This window comes from Ptychodera flava, chromosome 18, assembly GCF_041260155.1.
Source record: "Ptychodera flava strain L36383 chromosome 18, AS_Pfla_20210202, whole genome shotgun sequence".
NCBI lineage: Eukaryota > Metazoa > Hemichordata > Enteropneusta > Ptychoderidae > Ptychodera > Ptychodera flava.
The window spans coordinates 35708787-35728449 of NC_091945.1; the positions used below are offsets into that span (position 1 = coordinate 35708787).

General features: G+C 35.7%; 2 protein-coding genes across 3 annotated transcripts; one reads left to right on the plus strand and one right to left on the minus strand.

Moving 5' to 3' along the window:
- Positions 1-3433: 3433 nt before the first annotated feature.
- Positions 3434-10704, minus strand: LOC139117500 (signal recognition particle 19 kDa protein-like). 2 transcript variants are annotated; one of them, XM_070680663.1, is made up of 4 exons: positions 10547-10704; positions 8271-8418; positions 5232-5346; positions 3434-3902 (listed from the first exon to the last, which is right to left on the minus strand). In XM_070680663.1, exons 1-4 carry the CDS (start codon positions 10609-10611, stop codon positions 3772-3774), a joined length of 459 nt encoding a protein of 152 aa, XP_070536764.1. In that variant the 5' UTR covers positions 10612-10704; the 3' UTR covers positions 3434-3771. The 2 variants fall into 2 exon arrangements, with proteins under 2 accessions (XP_070536764.1, XP_070536763.1); XM_070680662.1 differs by lacking the exon at positions 10547-10704 and adding an exon at positions 8713-8822.
- Position 10705: 1 nt separating this feature from the next.
- LOC139117499 (cilia- and flagella-associated protein 45-like) lies at positions 10706-18939 on the plus strand. The gene is made up of 12 exons (XM_070680660.1): positions 10706-10819; positions 10920-11081; positions 11932-12065; positions 12509-12626; positions 13373-13543; positions 13902-14009; positions 14788-14898; positions 15519-15653; positions 16296-16378; positions 16841-17009; positions 17872-17984; positions 18700-18939. Exons 1-12 carry the CDS (start codon positions 10808-10810, stop codon positions 18704-18706), a joined length of 1323 nt encoding a protein of 440 aa, XP_070536761.1. The 5' UTR covers positions 10706-10807; the 3' UTR covers positions 18707-18939.
- Positions 18940-19663: the final 724 nt, after the last annotated feature.

The window sequence follows — 19663 nt, forward strand, 5'->3', positions numbered from 1 at the left end:
ATGAAGCAAAAATGTTCAGGTCAAAACTGCAGTAAGTATGTGTCAACCTTTCCGATGGTGGTGCACCTAGCACTATCAACCAAGCACACACACCTCCCCTAACACGTTTCATAGGCAGAAAATCTGCAATAATTATACAAAATATGATTAAATAAGCATTTTAGAGCAAACATTGTGGAATGCTAGCATGGGATAATATGTATATTGAATAAACATAAACATGCATGACTATGTCTTCAGAGTAGAGATGGATTCAATTCTTTCATGTAGCAGTATTGCATGGAAATCATACACAATCTGTCAATAAGCTCTTGATGCAAATCAGTCATTTTCATGCAGACAAAATTTAATTTAAACATTGGTTGTGCTATTTCTGTACACACCATATGACCTGCCCACTGTACCCTGGACATAGGAATATTTATAACTTGACTGTTACTTTGTCACAGTGTATCAACCTGTCTGTCTTCTCACTGAGATTATTTTAGCTGGTTGGTGTGAAAGTGCACCAACCGGCAATACTGTGGCAACTGGCCTATGCTATTATGGCTAGATGTATATATGTATAACAAAGGGAGTGTGAAAACTCACTGAAAAAAATTTCTTCATATTTATCTTGAGATTTATAGGTAAATCTGTATGGATTGATAGAAACAGTCTGAGATGTCTGTCTTTTAACTATACTGAATGTTACAGCAATATTATTGACTTAATTTTAACATGAGTTGATGAGAGTACCACTTCACATTAGCATTAAAGCTAAGTACAGTTAGATGATCTTTAGAATTAAGGGTTGCCTGAAAAATTTACTTTGCAAATTACAAATGGCTGCAAAATATGAATTCAAACATATCCAATTTAGAACAGTAAACTTTCCACACTTCCTGTATAAACAATGCCTGTATACATATTTCATGGCAGTATAATATCACAATCAGTCTGTTGCGCACAGGAAATGTAAACATTGTCCACCAGCAGACTTCAATTGGTCTACAAGTAACAATTTCTGTCACTGATACACTGATGAAGAGGGTAAGAATGAATGGTGAATAGCCCTTGGCTGAGTCGTCTCTGCTGTCCGGTCATAACAGCTTCATCATGTTTATGTAGTATAGCCATTTTCAGGGAAGGTCCCAGCCTTATTAAACACCCTTTTGTCTAGTGAAGTTGCGGTGTCCTATCAACATATTTGTATATTTGGTTTCCACAATGTCAATGACTAAAAAAGATCAGTCGCTGTAAGTTTTGATAACATTTTTCATGGTTTCAGAAAACATGTTTTCTTTATTCTTCCTGAAGTCTGTTGAGATAGGTAGTATTAAAATTGCAAACAGCATGCTTTGCATATAACATACAATGTTATTGTTGACAAAAGAGTTCTAGTCCAAACTATAAAATTCAGTTGTCAACAATAACATACACATAACATGCACACATACAGGCTGTTTTGAAAACTAGAATATTTGTGGGACTGTTGGCCTTGTAACATACATATGATATGCAATGTTATTGTTGACAAGAGTTCTAGTCCAAACTAAAATTCAGTTGTCAACAATAACATTGGACATGTAGCACACATACAGGCTGTGTTGAAAACTACATTTGTGGGACTGTCTGCATTGTGACATGATTTTTCAGGGCTCGAAATTAACTTTTTTCCTGGTAGTCCACTTGGGCTACCATTTTCTGAAGTTGGTAGCCCAGTGACAATGGCTGGTAGCCCATGCATATTTTAGTTTAGGGTTTTTTTCATTAACTAGAGAAGAAAAAGCTATTTTTCAAGATTCTGCCCATGAAGTGAATTTGTTAGTCATTTGATGTGAATACTTGCACACCTTTATTACCCAAAGGAAACTGGTATAATTGACGACAGTGACACTAAAAAGTTTGGTGACCTATCATTGTATTGACAACCCGTTTCATTCTCAGAGTTGCATGCCAATTTTGATAGTCGTCATGGCAATGACCACCACCTTCTCAGCAGGGCTAAAACAGACCATGGGCTTTCTGTAGTAGGGGGAGTTTGTGATTGATACATTTTGATCAAAATGCAATGAGAATACGTTTTCATTGGCCATCATTTTCTGTGCCTGTCATCCAAGTACATCAGTTGAGATATTGAAACTTTGTTGCAAAGTTCCATCGCAAGGTCGTCTTTGTAATTTGCAAAACAAAGTCATAGTCTGGCCTTACTGTGTCCAGCTGGGTTTGACTGCATTTAGCTCGTCCAAAAGTGAAAGTCTGGACATGACATGTTTTTTGAGCACAACAGGATATTGTCTTTCAGAAACAGAATAAAAGATGAAGAATGCATTGAAAGCTAATTTTAGTGATCTCAACATATTTTCCTCTTGAGTGTGTTTGTTTTGCAAAACAACTGTAGTTTTGAAGAGCATTTCATGATGGGATAGCTGTACATCACTTACTACAGTTAGTAGCATGGAGTGTAAATAAAGCTCCATTATAGAATGGAGGTGTATAGCTTTTTGAGGTCGTGATGTACAAACAAAACATTGTGACCTTCCTCACACATGAAGATAAGAATTATTGATTTACGGCGGGGTCATTGATGCATTTACGAAACCCTGGATCAATATTTATAGTATTGACATTTGATGGCGTTCTTGTTTCATAACACAACGGGTGACAGGAATTAGGACGATTCAACATTGTATGAAATTTAGCTTGGATGTTCCCTCGGATAATTGCTTTCAATAGAATCAAGCAATGAACAATTGCTTTACATATTACGGATGTCAACTATACCTGCTTTATAATGCCACATTTGTGCCTCAGAGCTGATGGCAGTATATCTAAATTTCTGAACTATGCCATGGCTTTTGATAGGAATTTCATATTGATGTTTTTTATCACATTCTAGGTCAGCAAATTCAAATAAAGTAATTTTCATAACACAGCAAACACAGGAGAAAGCATGGAAGATTCGGATTAATTACATGGATTATTTTAGCTACATTGCAATAACATACAAGTGGTTATCAATGATGATCCAGATCCATTGTATGATATTCTTTCCTTTTCAAAACCATTTCACTGCAGACATATACTGGCCCTAGTCGCTTGACTCTTCTTGTTCCTGGCAGCAGTTGCCGGCTGGCCTAGCAATTACATTCACCCCACTATCTGCACAGCATCCTGCTACAGTATACTGCTTCAATTTCACGATCACTTCACAACTCACACAACAGCCTGCTGAAGTTTTTTCATTCAATTTACTCTGTTTTGATATTTAAACGCCTACAGACTTGGAGCAAGTCTCTGTATCAAAAACTGTTTGGTTGAATAGAACAGTTCCTCTTCACATTACTGTTTTTGTATTAGTGTTACGGTGTTATGAGATTAAGCTATAACTGGCCAACACAGAAAATTGTTTTCCAAAGATGTCATGAAAATACACGAGAAATCAATACCATTCATTTTTCAAGCATTAATACTTTATTTGTGAGTCCATATCACAAAGTTAAAATGAACATTCTTCTAAATGAAAAAATGATATCTAACGTTTAGGGTGTTTTAAAAAAGGCAGACAGATATATTACTCTGGTTAACTGAAATAACTTGCTTCTGAGAGTATTCATGTAGAGATACTTTTGCAATAAACAAAGGTTTTAGTTCACAACCTAATGGGGGCGCTTGCAGGTCCATGTGGGTACATTTATACTGTGAATCAGACTGCTGGGGGGAACATTCTCTGCCAAGAATTGCAATATAGTTCGTTCATAAAATTTGTAATAAATATATTTGTCAATTTCATCTCTTCCCTTTCTTCTTTTTCTTTCCTTGACCTTGGCCCTGTCCTCCTGAATCTGCTCCACTTTGTTTCTGTGTCCTTGTTTTCAATTTAGGAATTGTTTCACAAAGATACAATAACATACTCTTTTCTGTGTAAGAAAAATAAAAGAACAAACATTAATGGTTAGCTCATGACAAGTGTTTTGATGCAGATCTTTATATCACTAGTGTAAAAAATAAGTTATCTATGAATTTAACATACATGTATTTGATCATTAAAGCTCCATAAGCTGTATCTTTTGGCTATTTTTTCAGAACTTTTTGTTTTGTGGTTTCCCTACGCTTTCTGCATTGAATCCCTAAAGTGTAATTTAATGCCAAGTATTTAGCATATCAACACAACCTTTATGAGAATAATCTACATTGTTATTGTTGAAATTTGTATTGAAATCCGGACTAGAATTCATTTGTAAACAATAAACAATGATCACTACACACATACAAGCTGTGTTGACAAAAAGAATACTAGAAATTTGAGCATGACAAAGGGATTAGGGTCAGACACGGTAGTTGATATACAGCAGAAGCAGAATACTGAAAAACTTGCCACAAGTTACAGCTTATGTCCCTTTAAATATCAACATATAACACAGAAGTATTCCTCTATTTCATAAACCCTATGCATTAACCTTGATGATACTTGTTACTGGTATATATAATTATTATAAAGAACAGGTATCTTCTGGAAACATAAACACCCCTTTTCTTGAGACAGATCATGGCTTTTCTAGCACTTTGTTTACATAGTCTGTCAAAAGATACCTAAATTCAAAGTGTACTCTCTTTGTTCACAGCTGAATTTGATTTAGAATTTAAACAATTTGCTTTCTTAGAAAAAGTGAGTAGCATAATTTGTCAAATCTAAAGTATTTAATGATTCTTTGGTGAACAAGTACACAGTGTTGTAGGTTATAATGAACAGTTTATGAAATGACAATGATTGTTGCTTTCATTGATCAACAATGAAATGGTAAAACACTGCATGTACTATTTCTGTGAAGAATTATCAAATCAAATTTTACCAAAATTGTTCTCTAACAAAATTCATTCACAAGAATTTCATTGCAAGAGTTGCATTGCTCATCAAATTTAAAATTTTGCTTTTCACATACACACTCTTATTTATGGATTGTTTCCTATATCAATCAAGGATTAGAATGAATAACGCTATCAAAGCAGATTTCTATGCTTAGGTTGTAAAAATTAGTTCTAGGATAACAATAAAGTAGGGCAGGTAATAATCACCAGTCACTTCTGTCTGTCTGGTAACTTGAGGAAAACCAGAACAACTACAGCAACACTACTAATTTGTTTTGCTGTTTGATTGTTGTTCTCTCTGAAATACAAGGACATTTCCTCAAGATATTAGGTTTGTTTGAATCATCATCTTTTTCATTATTTTGAAATAAACAACTTACTTGAGTGAAAGTGTTCATTTTCATATAGGTGACTGCCATCTTCTTTTAACATTTTAATTCTCAAACGTCCCCTGCTCTGAACATCTCTGTTAGGATCTCTTGGATACATCTTATTCTGAAAAAATCGAAAAATCAGTATCATTTACAAACTGGACCATTCAAAAATGTGATAATTTCTCCATCTGGCAGGGAAATACAGTATACTGTACACAGTTTCTCAAAAGTAAGTGACAGAATCAATGCCCAGCATCTTGGGTCCGGTATGTCAGGAGTAAAATCATCTGTCCACCAGGTGTATATCTGTTTTTATGCTGATTTAACAAAGAAATTAACGGATGAATCAGAGAAAATTTTACAAGACTGCTTCATATCAACTCAGCTAATATGATGCTTTGCTCTGACTGTGCTGTTACAATTTACCGGTAAGTATTGGAAAAGTTTTTGACTACAAAACCATACAACAGGCATCTTTCCTAATACATCAAAAAATTATCAATTCATTTTTTTTTCAAAAAGTCTCCACATGGATCTCAGGTAAATACAGGTAAACAAGTAGACTTGATCTATGAAGAATGACTATGGAATTACAAATTTGTACATCTGTACTTCTGAGAAGTTCACATGTCACAATGCAGACACCAGTGTGAGCAGACATAGATGTTTCTCTACTGGAACCTGAAGATCTTCTGACCTATGGATGATCACAATCTCAACCCTCCTCACTGCCCATCACACTAAATGAGGACTTTTGGCAAGACATTGCTCAGTTGCTGTTAATAAACTGTCAATTATTTATTCTAAACATCCATTTAAAAGCAATCACTTTCAATCAAAATATTATGTCTTACGAAGGGCAGTCTGTTTATTGCAAAATTGCTTTATAGCAAAACTCAACAGATGACTGAAGTCACGTTGAACTGCTTGATTTTTTATTTCAAGTCTAACTATGGGGCTCTACTAGAAATAAATTATTTGAATCTGCAGGTAAAACCTAGTTACTCAAATTCAGCGTGCGAAATTCATGCTAACCTGATGGCCTGAGACCAGCTATTTTCATGCCGGACCAGTAACTCCTGAAAGATGTCCTGTTCCTAAATATGAGGGCCAGTAACTTTCACTATATGGAAAGAAGTTTACCCAACCGTTTTGCTATGCTAAATATCTGACAAAATTTTTCAAAGATGCAAAATTTATTATTTCAAGACATTTGCAAAACATGAATTCGCAAACTGAAAAGACTGATCGGTACTGCATCTAGGCGAACTTGACCTCACCTCATATTTTCTCACTTGTTAAGCATGTGTTCCGTTCGATATCTCGCTGTGGTCATAAAAGAGTCATTGTTTAGCGTATTGACCGTGTCGAGGTCAACTGAATTTCCAGGACACCGTGACATTGCACTTTTATATTATATCGGATATTACAGCTACTAGACAACACAGTATCTAAATTAGAATTGTTTGGTCAGATATGTGAGTTGGTGAAATCTCCAATTTAGGATATTTACCCACAGTTTCAGACAAGTCTAATATCGTATAATTTAAATTAGAGTCGGACTATGGAAATCGGGCTTGGCCAGATTGCGGGGCCAGATCTGTAATGTAGTGAAATCCCCGATATAAATTGGATATTTACCTCTGATTTGACAAGTACAGTATCGTCTAGTAACGAAGTTTGAGTCAGATTGAGGAAGTCAGGCTTGTCAAGATCTGTAAATCTCCGATACATTATTGGATATTTTCCCGAGTTTGAAAGTCCAGAATCAACTAGTATCGATATTGGAATTCTGAAATCGCCGATAAACATCGGCGATTTTACATAGACCAGACATGCCCGAGACACAAGGCAAGCCATTCTAGTATTGATATTAGAGTCCCAATTGCCATGAAGTAAATATCTGTGATTTCACAGATCCGGCATGTTGAGACGCAAAGCATTCTACAAGTGTCTAGTATCGATTATTAGAGTCGCTGACATGTATCAGCCTGAGGTAAAATATCGGCAATTTCGCAAACCTGGCATGCGGCGACAGAAAGCAAGTTATTCTTGTGTCGTCTAGTATCGATATTAGACCCGATATATAGATTGTTATGTATAACAGAAATATTTTGGACGTCAAACTTCGACACTAGAAAGTAAATGTCCGATATTTAAACATTGTGCAAAATCGCACCTTCATCGTGATTTGATTTTGATGGCCATTTGCCTTGGTCACCTGTAAAGATTACTTTTTATGATTCGTCTTTGAACGTGGGTTTCGACACTTCAGTATTTTTTCTCTTCATCAGTTGCCCTAATTTTTTGTATTCCCTTCCTTGGATTTGATGATAGTCATCTTCCCTCAAAGAGGAGAAGCCAGAATCGTTTTTGAAAGAGTCAACTGTTGTAATGACTCCATTTGCGTGTGATCTGGTGTTTGTGGTGCCAAAACTTATCCATCCCTGATCGGAGTTCTGGACGCTTAGCTTTTTCGTGTTGGGACATATTTCAATTTCAAGCCCACGCTTGCGCTTGTTTTCTCAATTTAGAAATGTTTGTTGTGAAAAGCTGTTTTAAGAAATAGAAATGTTTTACGTGTTTGTGCTTATAACCTCATATGTTTTTTGGCACTCAGATCAGTTTCCCAAACTTGGTTTTGATAGTCATCTTCATTTGCTTTCCTTTGAAAGAATTAAAAGGCACAAAAAAAAGTTTGATGTTAGGTTGTTGAAGTGGTGTCTTTTTATTTTTTCAATCAAATATTCTAGGCCCCCTGAGCGTGGGTAAAATATCTGCATTATATTTGGATTTGACCTGAGGATCGGACCAGTTGATTTTCTTCAGGGCCAGTGATTTTTTAAAGCTGCTGGCCCGCTTGGCCAGTAGAGATTTTGCATGAGTTTCGCACACTGCCCATGTTTGTGCTTGGCTAAGGGATTGATTGAAGGTGATAGAATAAAATCTGCAGTGACATCACATAATTTGAAAAGAAGTAGCGGCCATAAGGTGTCATACAGTTTACAAATCAATTCCAGCATCAGTCATTGAAACTGACATTACCTCAAGACCTAATTGTATCCCAGATGCTAGTAAGACATCTTTCATTTCTTGAACTGTTGGATGTTCAACTGCTTTACTTTTGGGTATCCTTCTCCCTTCAGCCAGTGTTTTTTTACTGTTTATGTATGCTGGGTACAGACAAATCCATCTGTCAAATACAAGAAAAAAGAAGTCAAGGTTAGGTTATAACACTTAATAAATAAAGAATGTCTGGCAATAGTTAAATCATAACTTATGAAAAGAGGGCAATATCATAATTCCTTGCCTCCCAAAGGGTAGCGTCTTAGGTCTTAGGTGACAACGTTATCAATAATTTGGGCATAACCAACCACCTGCCCCAAAGCAGGCAACAAAGGATGATATTGCCCTCACTGTCATACAGTATTTACCTTCATTACACACATGAGTCGACGACAATAAAAAAAATCTTACACATGCACACCTTATGGTGGAGAAAAAACAGGTTGGTGTTGGTATGACAAAAGTACATTGTTGTTTTGTTAGAACACACATCTCATGTTAGTTGCTTGTAGTGATATTTCCATTCATTTGATTCTTCAGTTGTTGACAGATTCTGTTGACAGACTCCATTGAACACCTTGTAGAAATCAAAACAACTTTGTCTATGAATTACTCAAAGTTTTCATGCATCATACAGTGTAAGTAGCTGGTGAAAAAAATCACTTAGATAATTGATTTTTCAGAGAAATTTCACCATTATATGTTATTTTGCATAGTAGAACCATCCTCTGGATGAGTCAGCAGTTGCTGCTGTAAATTTCAACTTCTTGAGAACTGTATCTGCATGTGTTGTCCAAACAATTGTGTTAAAGTGGATATTGTGTGTTTTATGGTCATTTTGGTGTCATATTGTCTATCTGCATCAGAATCCCATCCAAACTTGACCAAACTGCAAATTTATCTCTTGGAAATATGTCTAAATCACAAGTACAAGTTGTAAGCAATGATTTGCTATGTGCAGTACTTTTAAGTGAATGTTAAGCACTGTATCAAAATACTTAATCAGGCAAGATCAGCACATCAAACAGCGCAATAATCTTCAAACTATGTAATATCTCTATTTCCTCAACATCACAGCCTAGTGTCTGTGCCAATCACAAGTATTCTGATGACTTTAGCATAAATTTCAATATCAAACTATAACCCAATCTGATGACATTACAAGGTAACAGTACCATTCAGAATGACTTGTCTGTAAACATTGAGCGTGTGGTATCCGTGTTTCTGGGAGCCGCCATTACCAGAATTTGGTAATGGCAGCTCCCAGAAATGTTTTCGGAACGTGATCGACTTGTTTGAACAAATTTCAAACCCCATAAACGACAAGGTTAGTGTAGTATAGTGTTTAGTCTTCAGTAGTGATAAATCTGTACGACCAAATGCAGTAAATATGTAGCATTTCATATCAACACGCCTCGCCCAGTGCAATGCGCTTATTTGGAACTCTACAGGGCCATCGGCATTGTAGTGCTACTGGTGAGCGAGGTCATAAAAACCAAAACTCCCCGACCGCCTCACCGTAGTGCTACAATCTTGCAGCTACTCAAGGGTCTATGTGCTAACCATGGTCTTGCCATCAGCACCGCCTCACTGGGTAACATGTGGGGTCAGATGATAGTTTGAGGCCAATAATGCTTGTTAATCAATTCTATAGGTGTCATTTGTACAATGTATATATTTTCAAGAAACCAACATAAAAAATAGGATTTCAAAATGCTGCTAAAAAGTGCTATTTAGATAGTATGCATATTATGGAAGTTCCCCCACAATTGGATTTCTCACCTAACTACTTTCAGCGGAAGGCACTATCATTATGGCATACATTTGTAAATTTAAAATGGCCTGTTCTTTCTACAAATGCGATGGAGGTACAACTACAACGAGAATCTCGCCCCTACCTCCATGATTCCAACGATTTCGACTGAAGCTTATTGTTTGCCCGATTTAATGTGTTGGGGTGGGGAAATGGTTAGATAGGTATTTCTTATCGGTCATGGTCTACATTCCACTGTCAGACACTGTCGTATGTACTATTACCAATAGCCAATACGGAGGTCGTGACGAAAGACGTACGTACCCTGTACAGTAGTCAGTACAGGCCTGCGGGCATGAATGGGGCTTCAATTTCATGCGGAGTACCTCTCACCATATGGTATACACTGGCTCTTCCCTAAACTTTCGATTATAGCTAGAAAATAAAGCATGTTAGCTTGCAATACCTAAAAACCATCCCATATATCATGAACTCCACTTACTTTTCCTTCTTTGCTTGTTCCAATGTGAGACGAGGTTTTCCAGGATTCTCTTGGTGCGCCGCCATCTTTACTAGGAAATCTCGTGATATACGAGAATTTGTTGCGAGACTTTTCAGGACTTTGTCGAGTTTCGAACTCGCAACGCATTGTGGGTGGTCGATTGTTGCGTCACATATTGCTTTCCACTCACGAAGAACGCGAACGAATGGAACTTTTACAGGTGATGGCGAATTAATGTTAACAACAAACTAAAGGGGAAGCATGTCGAAAAGCGTAAGTGAAGTTTTTAAAAACTTATCTTTTCGACTTTATTAGGAAGTGCTGAGATAAAAATGTGAATTTTTATAACTTCTGCCTATATCTTGTTTTTTAGCCAAGGCCAAGTTCTGCGGCAACTTCTGGAGATGAGGACTCTGATTACGATCTCGATGGCCCTCCTAAAGAATTTAATATGAACACTAAAGGGCAAATCTGCCAGAAAGTGCACATAAACAAGATTAAAGTTGGGATAAGAAGGCATCCTGGTCATTACACGGTACGGAAATTAAAATAGTTTTACATCTTAAACTTTTTGCTAAAAATGAAAAAAATGAGTTTCCTGTAACTTTTTCTCTGAGAAATAAGACAGATCATAAGATTCCTGTCCCTTTTTCTTGTTTTCCAGTGAAATCTGATCAAAAAGCGGAAAAAGTTCATGAATTTATGTTGTATCTTTAAAAAAGTTTGGCTCAGCAGTTTGGTACACTACTGACAATACTAGTTCCGATTAAAGGAAACACAAATAATTCATACTTTTGTATTCCAGTACATGATATTATTACCATAACTACCCTTTCATATTTCAGTCACCATTAATAGTTTGAAAGAGAGTGATATTTCGACATTTATCTATTTTACTATTCACTTTTTGTTATTCTTTACTTCCGTGTATACTACAAATTTGATCGTGTGTTCCCGGCGTTATACGACTGTGGTGGGATACCGTAACGCCGGGAACACACAGCGTGGTACGCAAGGCTATGTTTGGGCCTCTTTCTGTCCATGTTGTGCTTTGGCTAGCTGATTCGGTTTTTGATGACGACATCAAATACAAGTAGTGTAACAATGTATCTCGGTTATTACGAACGAGACTATTAAAGTTTATGTATATGGTTGGGGAAATATCAAGCCAAAAACTGTAAATTGCAACCAATTTCTCATCAACTCACTGAAATTCATTGGGTCAAGAAGTGGATATGTCGCGACACAGTCCCTCTATCCGCGATTATGATGGGGTATGTCCGTCGATAACCATCTGAATAATTGACATATATGTTTGGCATTGGCTATCATTATATATTGAAATCATTCTTAGACTTGGCAGAATAATCTTCTTTGGTTTGTAGATTGGAACATTACGTTTTGCCCCCGAAGGCGGCAGCCTTATCCACTATTACAATGGTAAGCACTGGGAGGTTGATCTGGGTGATAAACCCTTAGAAAGATCAACAAGAAGACTGACAATTTCTGCTGTTCATGAGTGAGTATTGCACTTTGTTTTATGACAGAATAATTGTGCTTTATAAATATTCATGGTTCCTGAGTTTGTAATGCTTTAAGGCCAAAATTACTCTCAAATTTGTTGATGTTATGTTAGGTAATGTTTTTAAAATGTTTTAAGACAACGGTAAGAATGTTGAGAAATACTCTTGATAAACATGGAGGAAAATGTGTGCTCAACAACATAGAAACTTGATTTGCAAAACTAGTCAAAGGAAACTGAGAAAAAAAAATCATATCATTGTTAATTGACAAATGTATCTTTTTTCCTTGCTTTTCACATCACATGATCAGGTAACTGGGCAGATTATTTCAGTCAAGTGAGTACATTAGAGTGATGAATCCAGAATTAATTTTAAAAGTGATCTTTTCATTGGATATGGTATTATTTTATGTTTGTTGTAATATTTACAATGCATATAGATCATTAGATGACGAACAAAGACGACGAATTGCAGAAGAAAGAGAAACAATGCAGAGAGCATCCATCACTTTAAGACCACTCAATAAAGAGTTCAAAAGAGCCATTAGTAAGAGTCAGGTCAGTGCACCATTCATTTTATGAAGAGTCTTTATCTCTGATATAAATTCATTATCTCAAAGCTTCAACATCAGTGGCATGATTTTAAGTATGATTATCAGCCCATCGATAATAATTTCAATCACTCACACACACACACATACACAAAGTGGTTTTTTTAACATTACATAATTTGGGCATAGTTTAACTGAAAAATTGTAATGTTTAAAATTGGGGACTACCAAGTGGTAGTGCAGTATCAACCAATTCAATTGTTTTTTGTGTAGAAATGCCAGACAATATTCTTGTAATATTATCATTTCCTGTAAACTTTCACAAAAGACTTGAAATTTTAAGTAATTTTGAAAAGTATACATTCTTGTAATATTGTCATTTCCTTTAAACTTTCACAAAAGACTCGATATTATAAGTAATTTTGAAAAATACTTTCAAAGAGTGGGGTCATCTTGCTAGATTCCAGATAAAATGACGAGATGAATCCTTTCTGTGTAAAAGAAGTCACAAGAAATGCCAGTTCATCAGGAGTTTTTCATAGTGCTTTTGATAAAAATGTGGTTGCAAGTGGAATCATGCTCGTAATCATGTTTATAAGCATGAAAATATGTTCTTTTTCTACATGTACCGAAAACTTTTTAAGTAATATCATGACATCACAATGCCATGTGTCATGGGCACTGGAGATGTGATTTTGTATCTTGAAATATTGAATACTTTATTCGTAGTCTTCACTAACGCTCATTGTACAGGACATGTATGATAAACAAATAATGAAGCAAATCCAGGACCAAGAAGACCTGAAGGATGAGGCACAGAGTGAGCTCATCTGGAAAGCCAATAAGAAGGTTATTGATGAACAAATTGAGGAAGAAAGAGAGCGTCGTTCATCCATTTTAAGTGCTATGATACATGGTGACAAGGCAAGTGACCATATTGCCAACATCATGGCATTCATTCTTTAGTAACCTCTCCGCAATTTGGTCCAACTTTCTACTAGCCTTTGTCACCAGGTTGAGTCCATGGACAAGAAAATAGGTTCATGTCATTAAGCATCAGCAAGTGATGGATAAATGTACACTTTCATGTCAGAAGGAGTCAGAGACACAATGAAAAATTAACCTCTCTAGATATATCTCCATATTTCATATATTATGACTTTTCATGGCATATGGCTGCTGTATGTTTCTGTAACCAACATTTTATTGTTGATCTGCAGAATCTATTTTGTCATGAGCAACAAGCATTTCTATTTAAATCTTATTTTGCAAAATTTTTCAGGATGAGACAGATGATGAGTTCAAAGCTATCGTTCATGCCATGGCTGAGACAAACAGAAAATGGAATGATGTACAGGATGATCTCATGGGAGCAATATCAGAACTGGAGGTAGGACAATTACCCTGCATTGATTTAACAGGACTATCACAACAAAATGGTGTTGTATGATAACATTTGAAAATTTGATTAGAAGTTCTTCTACAAGTTTTTATTTGAATTGTCATAGAAGCATCCAATTGTAATTATTGTGCTCATGGAGCTGTAGGTTGCAATAGTTGATATGTCACGCAGGTTTTTACATGTTGTGTTGTCACGGTGACTGTTACTTGTACTGTAAACATCTCAGTGTATGTCTGATTGATTAGCTGTAAAGAAATTAATGGACCGAAAGCTGTAATCTGTAACAATATTTGAATAATTTCTTTTCTAGAAAAACATTCTTTTTCTATCCTGCATATCAAAAACATGATATGAACCTTGACATCAAAATGCAGAGTTATTGTTATCAAATGAATTCTAGCCTTGAACAAAATTCAATAGTCAACAATAATATTTCCAATTATAAATACTACAAACATCAGTATCATGGACATGTATGCTTGTCTGATCAGGTAAATATGTAGCCTTTATGCTTTGTTTTTAACACCGCACAGAAATTATCCTGAACTATGCAAGATATAATGATATAATGTTGACAACTCTTTTCATAATAGTAATATTGCATGTGTCCCAAAATTTACCATTTTCATCAACATGATCATCATAATAAACATCATCGTCACACACCTTTCCTTTCCATTTCCTTGTCATGTGTCAAAGTGTTGCATCATCAGCTACATCAATACACCTATCAACACATGATTTATTAACACGTTTTACAATATAGGATGTGAGACTTGAAGAAGACCATGAAATTGATGAAAGATGCAAAGAGCTCAAGGATAACTTTGTCGCTTGTTTCAATCGTGCCTCTGCCTTGATAAAACTCCAGCTGACTGTGAGTACATGACTTTTTAAAATGTTTGCTGTGATTTAAACTGCTAGGTAACTTGAAAGTGATCCAAGTCTTTTGTTGTCTGTTCCTGCACACTGATGCTGAACAAAATACTCATGAAAATATACAAGCATAAACATTTATTTTAATAGCCTCATTTTCATCCTTACCAAAGTCAAAAAAAGAAAAGAAAAAATTGGTCTCCAAGCTGTTATCAACATCCTACCTTAGTCTTGATTCTTTAATGAGATTTGAAATTTATAGAGTTACCAGAAATCAGCTGTATCTTACAGGGATTTTGTTTTCATAGTTTGCATGTATGTTTCAGCAGCAGTGTATGCATGATATGGGACTATGTGTACATGTGACTCTTTGATGTGCCATAACTTCACAGATGTTTACTCTGAATAAACTGTCATAATAGTTTATTCAATGAAAGACAGTAATCTCTTTGATTCATAATTATTTGGTGAAAATGAAAAAATAATGTTTGAAATTAACTCTGACTTGAATTGTGCTCATTTTAATACCTGTCATTCATGACTGAGATTCAAACATTTCCGGCGTTACAATATGCCAACAATCGAATTTTGATTTCTGTTTATTATTCTTTGTAATAACAGGAAGAATCTGAAAAACGCAGGCGAAAGTTCATGTCAGAAGATCCCAATCTTGACTATGATGCACTGAGACGTCGTTCCATGTTTTTTAGGGATTTGGCACAGCAAGAGATGATCCGAGTTTTTGCAGGAGTGATGGTAGGGTGTAATAGAACATATTGAATTAGCTAGAAAGAGAATACCTCAATGTTTACGGTTTTGCTATATGATATAATGTAAACAATTTTGTAGGCATAAATCTGTCATGACGGAAATCATTTTCAAATCTATGAAAATCACATCAGCATGACATATTAGTTAACTTACATATTTGTTTAGTCATTAGATAGCTCAGCTATTTTTTGTTCAAACTATTTCTTTGTCATCCATGAATTTTCTGATATTTGTGGTTCATGAGTGTCATTGAATTACTGTTTATGTAGGTTACACATACAATGACAGTTTGTGCAGTTTTGAGAACAGTCTTGGATGTAAGTGATACATTCAAGGGATGATCTATACTTAGTTAATACAGAAATAATTGCGAGGGTAAAAGTGTTTGAATCAAGAAATTGTAGTGAAGATTTGAGACTTCTGATAAACCCACTTTCACCCTATTTTTCAAGTATATTGGTCCGTCCACTCTATTGAAAACAGTGGAGATAAGCCAACATCTTGAGGTGAAAATTCTGTAAATTCTCAACCAGGTTCAAATGCACATTGTACAGCAGCCAGTGCAGACATGAGAACCATGGTAGCACAAGAAGCAACTTTGTCTTTCTTATATTTTGTAATTTGCAGCATGACGACACCATTAAGGAAGAAACATCTATCGAACAAACTCGCAAAACTCAAGAAATGTTGCTTGAACAGATGGTTAGAAGGTAGGAGCCTTTGTATTATTAAAGTACACACCAGGGTGTAAAGTATAAATGCAATCAATCAATGCATTTGAATAAACATTGTCATTTTGATCTTAAAAAAACAAAATAATAAATTCTGATGAGCTAATCTATGGGCCAACTGTCTCCAGTGCCTATATTAACATAATATTTGCTCTAACTGGGTCACTTTTAGTTTTTAGATCAACAAAATAATAACAGCAGTCATAATACTACCAACAAAAGCCATAATTCTATAAAAGATGGCAATATTGTCAGCTACAAAGGTGATTAGAAACAACCTGTTGTTTTGTTGTGGGGATCTAGTATTTTAGCCATTTGTTGCCATTTTGGGATTTCTTTTTTCATCACTCTTGTTACCACTGATATTTGACCAAACAGAAACTAACTCCATCACTTAATATACAAATTTAGTTCATTTGCAATCACTTGTCTAAACTCTAGCTACAATGCCAAGGAAGCAGACCATGAGATGGCAGAAGAGAGGGCTCGGCGTATCATGGAAGCTGAAGGAGAACTGGCTGGGGAGATTGACGCCATCAAAGAAGATATGAAAGACATCATGGTCAGGGTTCAAGAACAAATGCTGCTCCTTAAATTCCATGGACATAAGGTAACCTAGTAAAAATTTGACTTTTGCATTTGTCACTTCTGTCTGTGCCATATAAACATGACTGTACTCTATTCTTCATGTACTGGCAGCTATCTGGAATTTGTTCTGGGTTGCATGCACAAATACTGGGTGGTGGGGGTGGGAGGGTTCTGATTCCATTCAGTATCTTCCAAAAAATTTTAAATTCCCTCTCCCCTTGAATTCCTCCAGTGCCTCCCTCCCTCCAGTATTTGTGAATGCAGTCTAAGCATTGAAAGATGAACTGTATTGACAGCGAGTGGTTCAATCACCAGCCGGATACTCCGTTCACTAATGTTGTGAATTTTTAGCTTCCACAGCTAGTACATAGAACAGAATCTTTGATTGTCAACAGTCTATACTCATATCCAAAAGAATTACATTTTCATGGGTCCTGTAATGCACAGCTTTTTGTGTAATTATATTTTCAGTACACCCTCATTGTTCAATTGAATAACTTCATAGCAACGAGTCCCTTTCACAATGTAAATATTTCTGTTCACTTTAAGAGTTGAGCGTCTCTCAAGATAAACGATGTACGTGCCAGTGTCAAGTGTTCAGTCAGGATCTGGGAAAGATTTTTACAAGATAGATTTTTTTCATGGAATATAATTTACTATTTTCATTCATATCACTTATGTACTAGTTTTCACGATGTACAGATAAACGTTAAAACTGAAAGTTTATGTCATCTTGCATTGTTTTAAAGAGTAACACCTGTTTTGGCTTAAAGTAAGTGTAAATAAACTTCAACAGAATAATTTTATGCAATAAGTATTGAAAGAGACATGAATGGATTGAAATGAATTCACAAACTGCATACTCTGGTTTTTGTTCAATGTAGGTCAAAGCTCCTAGATACCATGAAAGCTATGATTTCCAAGATGCTGAAAGTGAACGGGATCACAAACTACGCACCATGCGATTACAGTCACGCAGAAAATCCTGTGTTGTGACGTAAGTATAATTTCATTGATGTTACAATTGGCATAACAAAAAGTAAAACCATGATTATGAAGAAATTTCACTCAAATGTATGTTTGACCAAATGGTGATTCAGTGCTGAAAGTATTGGTTTCAGTTCAGTCTAGAAAAGAACCGAATATGGAAGAAAATTCATTGCAGAATTGTTGTTGTCTCTTTCCTCAACTGATGGCAAGTAAAACCTCAAATTTTTGAAAGCGGTTGAACTTTGTTAACTTTATCTGATCAAAGACATACCTCAAACATTTTATGTTTTACAAGTTGATCTCATAAATACAAATTCAGAGCGTGCTAGAAGAAATGAGACTGTGTAGTAGGGGGATAGAGTTGTAACATTTAGAAGACTTTTGCTTGTCACCATCAGCTCAACGTGAAAAGGTGACAAGTCACTGATCAAAGGAAGTGTCCACACCTTGTATCATTAACATATTTCTCAAGAACATGCTTTAATGTACAGTAGTGCACCCTATTGTGAAAATGGTCACCTATGCTGATTTTGGCTGATGACCCGTTGAGTCGCGATCAAAAATTGACTTCTAGAAATTTAGATATAAAAATCATGAAAACATAAAAGATACATATACAAACAAATATCACAAACGAAACCTGGTGTTATGTATTTTTTTCTCTTCTCTTCTGAATATTTCAACAATTAATTAACTGCTGCATATTTTCATTTTCTCAACAGGGATTAACAACTGAGGGAAGGATACATTGTGCACTGCCATGCCATTCTGTGGTGAACTAAGGAATGACTCTGTGGATTTGCTTAATGCATGTTAATCAGTAAAAAATTCCAATAAAATCTCTTCCTTGAGCATTAAATATAGTTTTGTGCATAATATGAATTACAGTCCAAACAAGGGAGTGTATGTACCCAAGGGCATGTGACCATTTACCCGATGTCAGCTCCTGCCTTGAGGTTTCACACTATACGTATATTATTCCCTTGTTTGGGCTTGAAGGATTTATTACATTGAATCCTATGGAGTGTGAGATGTTTGATATGATGAAGCATGTAATAATCATTTATTTTGACCATGCAGGCTTGCCACTTTGAATAGCAGCTCTACTTGCTTTGTTTACAGCAACCGTCAGTGTCTGATAAATCATTTCAAAAACTTTCTTCTGGAGCATTCACATACCAATAGCCAAAGAGATGTTGTATGGCGCCCTCTCTCGACCAAACAATCACTGACAAAGTCTTGAAAATATATGATTTCATTGAACAGATGTCACAGGTGTGCCACACCATCATATCTTGCTTCAGTTTATTTATATATGTATAATTTCATTTGGTGCACACTGTGAACTTGTAAAGTTCTCATTATTCCCTTTATTAGGGTAGAGACTTAGCCCTTCAATTTGATAGTTCTGTTGACATTTCAACTACTGAGAGTTGGAGACTCAAGAAGTTTTGCTTTGTTGTTTGAGTTTTTGGACCAACAGTGATTTAAATCTTTGACAACTCACAGCACAAAGCAACTTAGACAGGATGATATTGGTATCTGTACTGTGCATATAGCTGATGAAAACGTAAATGAAATTCTTAAATCTTGACTGTTGTTGTGCTGTATAGATATGATGATATGTGTTCGGGAAGAACAGGTCACAGACTTGCAGTCAGTTGGAATTTACTCCTCAAGCTTGCT